General features: G+C 34.9%; 1 protein-coding gene across 1 annotated transcript in view; it reads right to left on the bottom strand.

Moving 5' to 3' along the window:
* Positions 1–4299: 4299 nt before the first annotated feature.
* The window catches only part of Etv1 (ets variant 1), a 93842-nt gene continuing 84659 nt past the window's right edge, over positions 4300–13482 (bottom strand). Inside the window, exons 12-13 of the mRNA XM_013023999.1 lie at positions 9617–9718; positions 4300–4695 (exon numbers count right to left, since the gene is read on the bottom strand). Coding sequence (XP_012879453.1) covers positions 4474–4695; positions 9617–9718 — 324 coding nt within the window. The 3' untranslated portion in view covers positions 4300–4473. The remainder of the gene's footprint in view (positions 4696–9616; positions 9719–13482) is intronic.

Raw genomic sequence — 13482 nt, 5'->3', positions numbered from 1 at the left:
TTTCTACACCCTTTGTATTTTTTACTTAATTTTCCCCCTTTTCCATACCACACTGCAACTGGAAAAGTAGCTTACTCATTCTTACATTTTATTCACTTAATTTTTGGAGATATCAGGGTTTGAACTCAAAGTCTCTAGCACAATTGCTAGTCAGTATTCTACCACTTGATCCATGTCTTTAGCCATTATTTATTTTTAAAATTTAGTTCTCTTTTTTTTGTTTCTAAGAAAGAAACTTTCTCTATAATGTTTTGTCATTAAAAGCTCTAACCAGGCTTGCATGATAAACAAAGTGACTCATTTTAGAAACTCCTATGATCTGTCCAAATAGATAACATTAGACAATAAATTTTTTATCAATAATAATAATTAATTTAATGATCAATAGGACTTATCTGTGTTATTGTTCCTTTAATTAACCAGAGACATATTGCATATATTGGTCTCAATGCACAACCAGTAATAATTTGGAAAGGTTAAGATCATAAAGTAATAACTCAGATTAACATTCAAAGATTTATTTTAAAATATAATTTGTACTATTTTGGGGGGGTGGATCGATCATGGGGCCTGAACTCTGGGCCTGGCTCTGTCCCTCAGCTCTTGAGCAGAAGGTGAGAACTCTACCACTTGAGCCACAGAACCACTTCTGGCGTTTTCTGCTTATGTGGTGCTGAGGAATGGAACCCAGGGCCTCATGCATACAAGGCAAGCGCTCTATCACTGAGCCACCTTCCCAGCCCTTAACTGTACTATTAAAGTTATTATCTCATTCTACTCCCCCCCACCATTCTATAGTGCCTTTCTGGAGAGAAAAAAAGATTTAACTCATGTTAAAGCTTCATATGACAATAGTAAAACTAATGGAATAGGTGAATATATAACAAGTGTTCAAAATTCTTTACATAAATTAAGGGGGGGATATATCAATGGTAAATAACAAAATATTCTTCAGGATATTCTAATCTTAGCTCCCCCATTTCTTCTTCATCCAGGAAGTATGAATTAACATTGTTTTTCTATACCAGGTCCTCATCTATGGGAGTAAATAGCTACCCACACAGGCTGAATAACAGCTCTCCCAGTACCCTTTTCATATCCAACCCTAATCCCAGAAATATCCTCATCCTAGAAACCAGTTTGTAGTTTGCCTGGCAAAACAGACTTGGCCCATGTGGTTAACAATCTCCCTGAGAAAGTTATCCTCAGTTTTCTGGGTAGATTCTAAATATAATGGCTAGAAGAAAATGAAGGGGAGGGGAGCAGAAAAGTAAAGATACTAATGATTGAAATAGACACCAAGACACGCTAGCAGCTCTGGATGGGAAAGAAGCAAGGACTGTCCCTTGAGCTTTCAGAAGGGACCAGCTCTAGTGACATCTTGGTTTTTAGCTCCTTAATGCTCATTTTGGATGTATTCTCCAGAATTATAAGGAGATAAATTCATATTGAGTTACTTAAGTTGCAATTTGTTGTCATATCTACAGAAAACTAGACCTCTAAGATGCTTCTATGATTTGAGAAAGATGCTCTAAACTGTCAGCTTTGTGGATATTTTGTTTAGAAGCATTTGTTTAATTGATATTTCTTACTAAAATAATCATTTTCCATTAATTATTTGGGATATAATACTATTGGTTGTAATCAATTTGTCAGATATTAGCATGTTATCAAGAAGAGGCAGCAAGCATAAGTGAGATAGTAGTTTAAGTTATTTTCACTGTCAAAGGAAAACAATATTTTCACTGGTTACTTTCTATGTTTGATAAGCCAGTTCAATCTGAAATTCAAAACACAAGAATCTTGCAGAAATCAGCTGCCAGATTTATTAATCTACCTGAAAATTAAAAAATAAAACAACAACCAAACAAAAATGTAGAATGAAGACAGACTTTAACAATAAAACTTTAGATACATTTCTCAAGAATTTATAATGCAATATTTTGAAACCTTCTGTATTGGAAATACACTTAATGCTGGCCAATTACTTGTTTCATCAGTGAGCTACTACTTTTGACAGCAATATACATATAGTTTGTCCTTAAATATCATATAATCAATACCATTTCTTCCTTTGATCCCTTAAGATAACTCATGGCCCAATTCATTCTCACTGACCAACTAGACTAATTAGGATATTAAAAAGAAATAAAAGAATAAGAAAAAAAGGAAAACAAACTCACTAAGATTTTGTTTTATTTAGAATGTACTTAAAGACCCACTTAAAATTTGTCCTTCAATTTCACCAAATAGCCCAATCCTATATCTTGGTTCTCTTTCCGATAAAAAATTTCACTGTTTATTTTGAATGTTTTTATTCCAAGTGCTGTAAATGGCCACATGAGTAGTATGTTTGAGGTGGGGGAGAGACAAGGAGAGTTTTGATATTAAGGCATACTTATTGGCCCAATGGACCAAATGATGAATGATATATGTTTGTGTATGTGTGTGTATACACATAAGTGTGTATATATACATATAAGTATGTGTATGTATATGTAGAACGGTCATTGAAATCACAAGTTACACACATAATTGGAATCAGAAGTAATTTGAAGAAATGAATGTGAAGGTACTGATTTTGATAAGTAGGTTTCTCAATAACTGTTCAATCTAGAGGAACAGCTATGATTTGTGTTGTGTAGGAAAATCAATAGTTGGATTCTCTTATATAAACCCAATGGGCATCATGAAATGCATCCATAACTCTGTTTTAGCTTTGTGTTTAAGGATTTTTTTAAAAATCACTTTGATATAGATTAAAATAAGCTGTTCTCTAAAATGGATTGAACAAAATTCATGTTCTTTGCTTGAATCTTTTAAGCTACTCAGCGGTACTGTCACATTATTTACTTTTTTTTATTTTCAGAGTGAATGGAACATTTCCTGCTTTTAATATTTTCTCTAAATGGAAAACAAAAAACAAAACAACAAAATGTTTGAAACTCCAGATCTTTAAATCTTCTCTCAAACAACCTAATCACATAGGAATGTCCCAACCGAGATGACAGATCATGGTCAGTGCCAGCACTATGGCACACAGCAACTTCCTCATGTCCTTGAACAATTTGTAAATAATTTTCCATTTTGCCAACATCACAAAAGTTTCCACAGTTTCCCTTAGCAAGCTGAAGCTTACTCTTCATTTGTCACTGTGCAGAAAAGCTGTTTTATAGCATAGCATAGCATAAGCTATTTTTTTAAGCAATAAATGGTTTGAGTCATCTATTTTGTCCTGAAATGCTATCTGTAGTTATATCTGCATTGCTTATAAATGGTCATAGTAAATTCAGCATGGAAGAGAATATTACAGAAAAGACAGCAGCAGAAGCATTAGCATTCTCTAATATTTATATATGTTATCAACATAACACAGCAGTAAAACGTTTAAATGCATATCAATGGGTACCATGTCTAAAAAAATTACTATAGTACCTATTTAGTGTAGTGGATATTTTTCTTACAGAGTGCTTGCTGTAAGGAGAACAGCGTAATAGATGATTTAGTACAGTTAATTCTTACTGGTTAAATAATGTATTTATGCACTGAAGGAACTGAAAGGAGACAGGTTTTTTTTCTTTTTTTTCTTTCTCTCTTTTTTTTTTTGCTTCAGTGTGATCCCAGATTTAACAGTTAACTCAAGAGTACAAAGGACCATGACATGTAGTAGTCAACTGAAATGGGCTGCAAAATATTTAAAAGATGATTTGTACCTAAACGGCAAGGTGGCATTAGATTGTTGTAATGCTGATGGCCTGTGACTCAGAAGCCAGAGTCCAAAATCATGTTGTGCCTCCCCTCATGTACAGTCATGGTGAATATGCAACTTCAAAGAGAATGAACCATTTTTATGGTTATCTTTTGCAAGTCATAGAGAAAGTAAACAAAACAAAACAAAAATGACAAATGCAGTCACTAAATGCCTTTTTTTTTTACAAGAGGTGCAAAAACAGTCATTTCTAACAATTAAACTGTCATTTACAGTAGATATTTTTTGTACACCTGCAGAGACTCATTAATGATGGGGAAAACAATGCCCAAGGCAAATAGTCTCCAAGTGGATATTTACACGTGTCAAATGAGCTGTACCATAGATACCTAGAGAAAAATGAACATTACCTTATGTTATTATGAAATCAAAGAGACATGATAGAGCTTCTTAAAACCAGTAGGAGACCCATCCCTAGCCTAAGTAAAAAGGAATCACCACATCCCCTGCCTATTCACCCACCTTCTTCCTGTTACACAGAATAAATGTTTAGAACCCTCCCGCCCACCCACAAATAAAGTGCGCAGTCCATAACAGACCATAGAATCATGTAACAGGAAAAGCCTATTTCTGTATTCTTATTTAAAAAATAAAATACAAACGACAAAAATAAAACAGAGATTGAAGAGAACTCAGTGATTCTCTGCATCTTGCAGAAAGAGGAGGAGCGCGAGGAGGGCCACCCTGCGTGACTGTCACTTGTGCTAGTACACGTAGCCTTCATTGTAGGGGTGCGGGTTGCAGCATCCGCCCTCTGGCATGTATGCCATGCTCTCATCAAAGTGAGACAGCGGCACCGTATCCTCCTCGTTGATGTGACGCTCCATGTCCGTCTTCAGCAGTGGGCGCTGGTTGTCTGGAAAGGCCATGGAGAACAGGGCTTCTGGATCACACACAAATTTGTAGACATATCTCTCTCCAGCCACCTAATGTGTAACGTGGAAGAGAAAAACCCATCCTCACCATCCCCGCGCACGGGGAGGGGTGGGGAAAGGGAGTGGAAAACATAGTTAATATACCAGGAAAGAGACACTTATCCCAAAACCCCAACAAACAAAACACAACCCTCACTTAGGAACTAGGAAACAGTCCAGTGCCAGTGGTGTGATCACCATGACTCTAACTACTCAGGAGTCTGAGAACTAAGGATGGCAGTGCATGGTGCAAAGCCAGTGGGGGCAGGAAAGTCTAATTAATTGGAGACTTTTATCTCCAATTCATCACCAAAAAGCCAGAAATAGGGGCTGTGACTCAAGAGGTAGAACATAAGCCTCAAATGAAAAGCTAATAGCATGTAGGCCCAGAATTCAAGCCCCAGTCTTGGCACAACAGCAAAAATAAAACAAGCAAATCAAAATATTAAGGGAAACACAACATTATTGACCTTGAGTAATAATTTATTTATTCCAGATATGGGTAGAAAACAGCTGTTTTCTCCTTTTAACATCAAGGTGAACTTAGGCTGTTAACTTTTTGTGGGGGGAGGGGTAGAGTGATGATTTTAATGTAATCATTTCACTTCAGAAATTTTTTTCACACTGGGAAATTTATTTTGAGGGAGATATCTATAATTTAAAAATCTGTATCTTTAAGGTATGGTGGTTCTATCTTTACATTTCTAAGAGAGTATTAAAATAACAACACCACTACTTCTTATGCTACAGAAAGAAAAATGTGCTTTGTTCCTGATAAGACTAGATGGGTGATTCAATGATTCTCAAGGTAAAATTGTTTTTCTTCCTTTTCTATTTTGCATTGTTTCTTCATCTTAAAAAAATAGATATATAGCCCTATTTAAATGAAAGATAGATCAAGAGGATAGCATTATTCTAGGAACATCGCTTTAAAAAATGAAGTCAAGAAAGATGGAACTTAAGGATGTATATAAAGTGTCAAATTGAAGTAAGAGGTGTAAAAATAGTGAAAAGAATCTAAAATACACACAGCATAGGAAGGAAATGAGCAAAAAAAGATGTGACAAGTGTCTGAAATAAAGGACATGTGGTGTAATTTGTAGGGAGAGACATGCCCCAAATTTAAATTTTGAAGTGTAATGCTTTTATAGAAAATTATAAAGAATTTGGATGACATAAACATATCTCCCATTAATGCACAATGTTGAGAGGTTCGAAAGTCTGGGGAAAGGCAGTAGTGGACAGATGCATTTGTTGCATTAATTTTGGCAGTAAATCTCTTCTTCTCTGTCTTTTTCTCTCCTTCTGTCTCTCTGTCTCTCTCCCCTTCCCTGATTCCCTCCTCTACCGTGTGTGTGTATGTCTGTATCTGTGTATGTCTCTGTGTGTGTGTGTGTGTGCAGCTTGAGATTTCAAAAGCCTGAAACAATCCTGTTGTAGTCTCAGATTTAGAACAATCTTGTGTTCTAAATTGAAGTAAAAGAAACCATCTCAGCAAGTTCAAGTAAACTAAATTTTCCCAGTAAGAGTATTTGTGACTATTAGTGTTTCTGACATGAGACATCTTTCTTCAACTAGCCCTCAGATCCCTATCTGATGAACTGGAGATAGAAAGAGTTATGAGACTAGAACATAACTTTGTTTCTAGAACAAAGTGTGGTAAACAGAGGATCTCAGCCACAATTCATTTACTATTTTTTTTTATTCAAGAGAAATTAATTCTGAACTGTTTCAAATGCCCTGAGCAATATCAGGAATAAATAGAGATAATAAACCTTACTTTCTCCCTTTTTTATTCATTGCTTAAAATGAATAAATAAATAATCTCAACATTTCATCATGTTTTATAACATACATTGCTTAGTTTGCAGCTGCAGAGAGATATCTGTTTTAGGTACTGGATCTTTTTTGACTAGACATGGCTAAAATTAAGTGTGATGTATTAAATGCAAAACTTTTCAGCCTGGGGAATTTAAATTCATAACATGTTTTCAAGATGATACAACCTTATTCTGGTGGTGGTGGCTTACACTTGTAATCCTAGCTACTCAGGTGGCTGAGATCTGAGAACTTTGGCTCATAGCCCAGCTTGAACAGTCAAATCTCCAAAATTCTTATCTCCAATCAATTAGCAAAAAGCCAGGATGGGGCTGGGAAGGTTGCTCAGTGGTAGAGCGCTTGCCTTGCACGCATGAGGCCCTGGGTTCAATTCCTCAGCACCACATAAGCAAAAAGAAAAAAGCCGGAAGTAGCGTTGTGGCTCAAGCAGTAGAACACTAGCCTTGAGCTGAAGAGCTGAGGGACAGCGCCCAGGCCCAGGGTTTAGGCCCCACGACCAAACCAAAAAAAAAAAAAAAAAGCCAGGAGTAGCGGTATTGCTCAAGTAGTAATATACCAGCCATGAGTGTAAAAGCCAAGCAAGGCCCTAAGGTCAAGCCTTAGTACTAGCATGGGGATAAAACAAAAAACAAAGCAAAACAACAACAACAACAAAACCATTCTCTTAAGACTACCTTTACTCACTGGATTGCCTTCCATTTTCCTTTCCTATATACACTATATATATATATATATATATATATATATATATATATATATATATATACACACACATTTTATGTATGTTTTATGTATACATACAGAATATATAAAACTGTACTTGTTGGCTTGTACTAAATATTGTATGTTTAGAATAGGAGGCATCCAAACAAGAAAAAATGATGTCTTCCCTTATTATTAATGTATCACAATGTGAAAAGGGCTATATATTAATACTGAGATGGAAATGACAAGAGTTTTATGAGAATCAGGAGTGAACAACGAGAAATAAAAAGTTTGTGCTTCTGAGGAGTAGGTATTTAAGCCTTGGTTAATTTTTAAAATTTCAAAAGTAACTCAAGAATATTAGGTGCTAAATTATAAATGACCAATTAGGCAAAAAGAAACAATGACAGATAATTATATCATCCAGAATATAACTGCTGTTAAAATATTGGTGTTGATATTTAAAATTCTGAGTTCATTTTTGGAGGGTTTAATTTTTTGAGATCTAGTATATTTTAGATATGAGGCCCTTCTCTGATACATAGCCAATACAATTCTTCTCCTGTTCTATGAGCTTTCTCTTTAATTAGTTATGTCATTTGTCATGCAGAAACTCTTTTAGTTTGGTACAATCACATTTATCTAGTCTTTCTTTAATTTGTTGTGATTCTGGCTCTTAGGAAGTTTTGAAGTGTGCCTAGGAGCCCGTAGTTTTTCCTACGTATTCTTGTAATATTTTCATGGACTTTGGCCTTATGTTGGGGTTGTTGATCCATTTTGAATTGATTGTCGTTCAGGGTGATGTGTAAGGATCTTAAATTTTGAAAGAGAAGCATACACATTGTTGTCTACAAGGTACAACAAAAGCATTGCTGTATTGGATCATCTCTCTCTTCTTCTGTATGTACAGAAATTGAGGTTTTAAGAGTGTTTCAGGGGCTAGGAAGGTGGCTCAGTGGTAGCATGCCTGTCTTGCGCACATGAGGCCCTGGGTTCGATTCCTCAGCACCACATAAGTAGAAAAGCTCAGAAGTGGTGCTGTGGCTCAAAGTGATAGAGGGCTGAGGAACAGCGCCCTGGTCCAGAGTTCAGGCCTCACAACCTACAAATAAAGAATGTTTCTCATGCGTAGATTAAATTGGTTATTTTTTACTCTTCAGCTTTGTATTTGATTTTTTAATATACACTACATATTTCCACATTCAGTTTTAAGTCAAAGACCAAATATGATAATATGAATTTCTCCTTATGCAGTGAAATACATAATCTGGCAACATTTTTTAACGGCATTATGTTCCTCTTACTGACTTCTAGAACTTAGCTTTCAGAATGCTTCATATATTGACAATGATGACAAGGTTTGGGGATTCACCACGCTGGAGGAATGTCAAGTATGTCTGGAAGCAGCCACGGGGAAGGATAAATGCGACTGCAAAAATGATAAGAGCCTCTGCTGGTCACGCTGGCTACAAGTAGACTAAAAGCTTTGCACGTATGCCTATTAAACAATCTACCCTTCCTTATGTCATAAAGTGAAAACCCCAAAAGATCTGTCAGCGACAGTACTCATACTCTAATTACATTGACTGGATAAATCATTCCTAGTAAAAAAAAAAAAAGTATATATAAATACTTTTATTATGTCACTCAAAGCTGAGAGCCATAATAACAAATATAAAGGTGTTTGATTTTTACTTATTAACTCCTTCAAATATGTTGAGTCATTTATTTGTTTTCTCTACTCTTCCTTTTTTAAGAAAAAGTAACTTTTAAATATGAAAAGGTAACTCATATAAAATAAAATATAATGAATTTGTTCTACCAACCAACTAAGGCTGAATATTTATTTTAAATGAGTGTTTTAGGATATTGAACTATGAGTTGATAAAATCAAGCAACATATGAAACAAGAAAGAAGATTATTATCCTAACAAGAGCAAGAGATGTCTGAATATTTTATAAATCAGAAGAACCAAAAAGGGAAGGGGAATTACATTATCTAAGTTATTTTAATTTGCATCAGATTCTTTATATAAAAGCATTTCAAATAAAAGCATTTCAAAAATATATACGACAGAATATTAAGTTTTCCTCGAGAGACATATGCAACATCAACACCAAAACCATCTTCAAAAAAATATATATGTGTTACCTAGTGGAAACTTCTAGAAAGACTACTGCTTTGTGTGTAAAATTATTACACATCTGTCTTCAGTGCCTATGAACTTGTCAACAGAGAAGCTTAGAATACCAGAACCAAGTACTAAGTATGTGTTTGAATGACTAGAAACCTTGCTGCAGTGTTGCCATGACAGATGTCTTTTAAAGCACAATGGACAGATTAATGTGCAACATTTCAATGAATGTTAATGATAGACTAGGTGCTCACCTTTTGCATGATTCCCTTTTCATAGTAATAGCGAAGGGAACGGCTAAGTTTATCATAGTTCATAGCTGGCCTGTTTTTCTGAATGCCCCAACGCCTGGCCACCTGTCACCAGAACAGAATTATATTGTAGTGTTAGATATTAACTTGGCATACTCCACAGAAATTAATTCATTTATAAATTACCTCAACCCCACCAAAATACGTCCAATTCAAAGATGGGAAGTAGGAAAACCATCGTGATCTGAAATTCCTCTGCCCGGGTTTAGAGCAGGCAAATAGTGCTTATCACAATAGAATTCTTTGTCACTATTGTTTTGGAGTAAAAATAAATAAATAAAATGGAAATAAGGGGTGTGTTTACAACGGAAATGAACAAGCTGCAATTGACCAAAATGAGGCAAGTTTTCCATTCTGAGAACACTGCTTTTTCCTTCTTAGTTTTTAGACAAAAACTATAGATTAAGAACAGCTTAATGATCTCTTTGTAACGTTGATTTATTGAAGGACTCCTTAACAAAGAAAAGAGAGCCTGTTCAGTTCTGTGCAAGAGAATCGAGAGGCAGTGTGGATAGGAGTAAAAACAGTATACATATTAACAAAATGAACCACAAATAATTTTCATTGCCTAAAGCAGCATCCAAATGAAATTTTGTTGCCAGCACCAAACTGGTGAATTAAACATTCATTCTGGGGAACTGTAATTGAATGCTTTAAGTAAGAAGGAAGTGGAAAAGGTCACCATGGATATGAGTCCATGAAGCAAACCTTTGAGAGTAGAATGTCCACTTTTGTTGTTCAGTGAAAATCCTCCGAACATTTTTTAATATGTAGCTTTACCAAAGCAATGTGTCTGATTAAGGCAAAGCTCTTTAGCAAGGCTTTAAAAAACAAAACAAAGCAAAATAAAAAACACCTTGCTCCTCAACATATGAATCTCCCTCACTCATCCCCACATTGATTGGGCTAGGGGAACACTGAGTACAGAATACTACCGCCTGCTTCTGCTAACCCAGCTGAAGACATTCCTTTCAACATCTTATTAGGCTGAGCAAAAAAAAAAATCTCAGCTGTTGTGAAAAACCCCAAGAGAACATTATCACGTAGGATAGTGTCTGTTTCTTTATTTCTAAGAGACTCCAAGTTGTTTTTCTAACACATTTTCCTTTTTATTAATTTTCTTAAAAAATAAGTTTTGGGTTTTTTGTTTTTGGTGGTCCTGGGGTTTGAAGTCAGCGCCTCACACTTGCTTAAATAGCAGCTTTCTTACTTGAGCCACATCCCATTCACCATAAAATAGCTTTCTAGTAGGTCATTCTGTCTCTCCTCTTTATTAACAATAATCTTTCTCTAGGGTTTTCTTTTTCTTTCAGTAACATATATCTTTTCTATTTTTCTCTTAATTTGTGTTTGCTAAATGGTACTATAATGTCCTTTAATTACATGCATCGATATGTTTTCTTAAGAGATATAGAATGTAACAAGAATAAGACCATATATCAGAGCCAATAATAACAGTGCAGACACATCTTTATGTATAAAACACACACTTCTTTTTTTTTAATTGTGAAAATACTGTACAGAGGGGTTACAATTACGTGGGCAAGGTAATGAGTACATTTCTTATCAAGCATTGTTGCCTCCTCCTTTGTTTCCCCTCACCATCCCTTCCCATCTCCCTCGCCCCCCCCCCCCCGCCAAAGCTGTAAAGTTTGTTTTCTGACATAACATCTTGTACATCTCATTGTTGCAATGGGTCTACCTGTATCCCTATTTAAACAATGTGTTTTTTCATAAATGTTCTGACTAAAAGGAAAAGGTGGCAGGAAGAAATAAAATCTTTCAAAAATGTATCAGACATCACTGAAACTTTTAGCATGACTAAACCTTGAAGGTATATGAAAGTTGTTAGTGTCTCTTAAATTATAGCAATTCCTGTATTCTTATTTATTTACAGCTGATTATTTCTTAGAAACTCACTGGGATTCACCTAAAAAAATGCTCATTATAATTTTTAAAGTTATATTGTAGTTGTCTCTGAAGAAGGAAGTATAATTTTTAAAAAAGATGTGGAAAGGTAATTTTTACAGAACTTGATTGCCAATTATGATGTAGCTTATTCTTAGTCTTATGAGTATTATTCTATATTTAAGAAAATAAAGTAGGTAGATAAATGAGAAAACAGGAAACTTTAAATTAGTAGATATTAAAATGGCAAGACTCAGTTATTAAAACCAAGAATTAAAATATGAATAAAACTGCAACTAGCTCCCTCCTACCACACCTACTTTTAGAAGCTTTAAGACTAGGAAATAAAGACTAAATCTTTCCTGTCCTTTGAGATGTTAAAATATATATATAGAGAGAGACACACACACACATATACACACATACACATATATATAAACATTTTAAGGGAGGTGAAGAGTCAGAGAATTGGAAGGTGTGCTTGGTAAAGTCCTAAAGTCACAGGTATTCTCTCTGTGTTTTGTATAGTCCTGTATCACACTGTATGGTTTAAAATGGCAAACAGTACTCACAGAAAGGCATTGCCTGAGGATTTGGGAATTTCTATACAACAGGACCATGTGTATTCTTCCACCTCAAAGATTATAAGTCGTTATGTGGAAAACCGAATTTTACAACTTTGGTGGGGGGGGGATCAGGTGGGGGGAGGTGGGAAGTATAGGAAGGGATGGGAAGGGGAAACAAAGAGGAGGCAACAATGCTTGATAAGAAATGTACTCGTTATCTTGCCCATGTCGTTGTAACTCCTCTGTACGGTATTCTCACAATAAAATAAATAAATAAACAGTACTACCAAAAAGATTATACAGGTGACAAGAGCCATCATTTTGAATCTTTATTCCTCTTTCCCATGAGGAGAACAGGAAATATTTCTCCCTCTTATTAAATTTTTTTCTCCCCACTTTGCCTTGCTATACTAAAATAACTCCTTCATTTAAATTAAATTTTATAGCACAATGTGCTATGTCCAGATGAATTTTCACAATAACTATTCACTCCTCAGCTTTTCCTCATTGTTTTGAAAGCACTCTATTCATTAGTCATTTATGTTTAAAAGAGAAGCACTGAAATTATCAGGAAAACATTATCTTGCAATATCAGTGACATTTCTCCTATTCCTTAATGAGAAAATTAACTAAACACATTTACATGATGTAAAAACTAAAATAAAATAAATACAAAACTTCAAAAAGAAACAGCCAGTAAACTGTGTTAATAACTATATCCTGGGACATTTCCCTAGGATTATTGAATGATTTGAAAATAATACCTCATTATCTTGCATGTCTCAAAAAAGAGGGATATTAAAGATGGTATGTTTGCTAAGGTTATCCAAACACACTAAGCATATAATTAGCACCATTCTGGCATGTCATTTAAAATCATTTTAAACTGAAAGATGAAATACAAAGAAATGAAACCTATGAGTAAATCCAGCATGATGGATTTAGAGACTTCTTGATATACACCTTAAAACAAAGGAGGAGGCTACAATGCTTGATAAGAAATGTACGCATTATCTTGTCCATGTAATTGTAACCCCTCTGTATGGTATTTTCACAAAAATAAATAAATAAATAAAGATCTCCTATGTAGTAAAGGAGCTAAAGGATTTCACAAACTCTTTCCAAAGAAGAAATTTTAACAAGACATCACAGTCATTATCTGAATGACATCGCCATTGTTGAGTATCTGATTGAAGTTTTGAAACTAATCTGTGAAGTATTTCTAGTCTTGGTTTGTCATGCTTCACATTTTTGTGGGTCTTGTCCTTACACCATTTAAGTACATCTGCAGAAAAACTAATTTTCTTTAACAGTCAAATTGTACTCTAAGCACAA

Source organism: Dipodomys ordii, unplaced genomic scaffold (genome assembly GCF_000151885.1).
Source record: "Dipodomys ordii isolate 6190 unplaced genomic scaffold, Dord_2.0 Scaffold72, whole genome shotgun sequence".
In the NCBI taxonomy this organism is placed as follows: domain Eukaryota; kingdom Metazoa; phylum Chordata; class Mammalia; order Rodentia; family Heteromyidae; genus Dipodomys; species Dipodomys ordii.
Note: the sequence above shows the minus strand (reverse complement) of the source record. Positions and strands in the feature narration are given on the sequence as shown.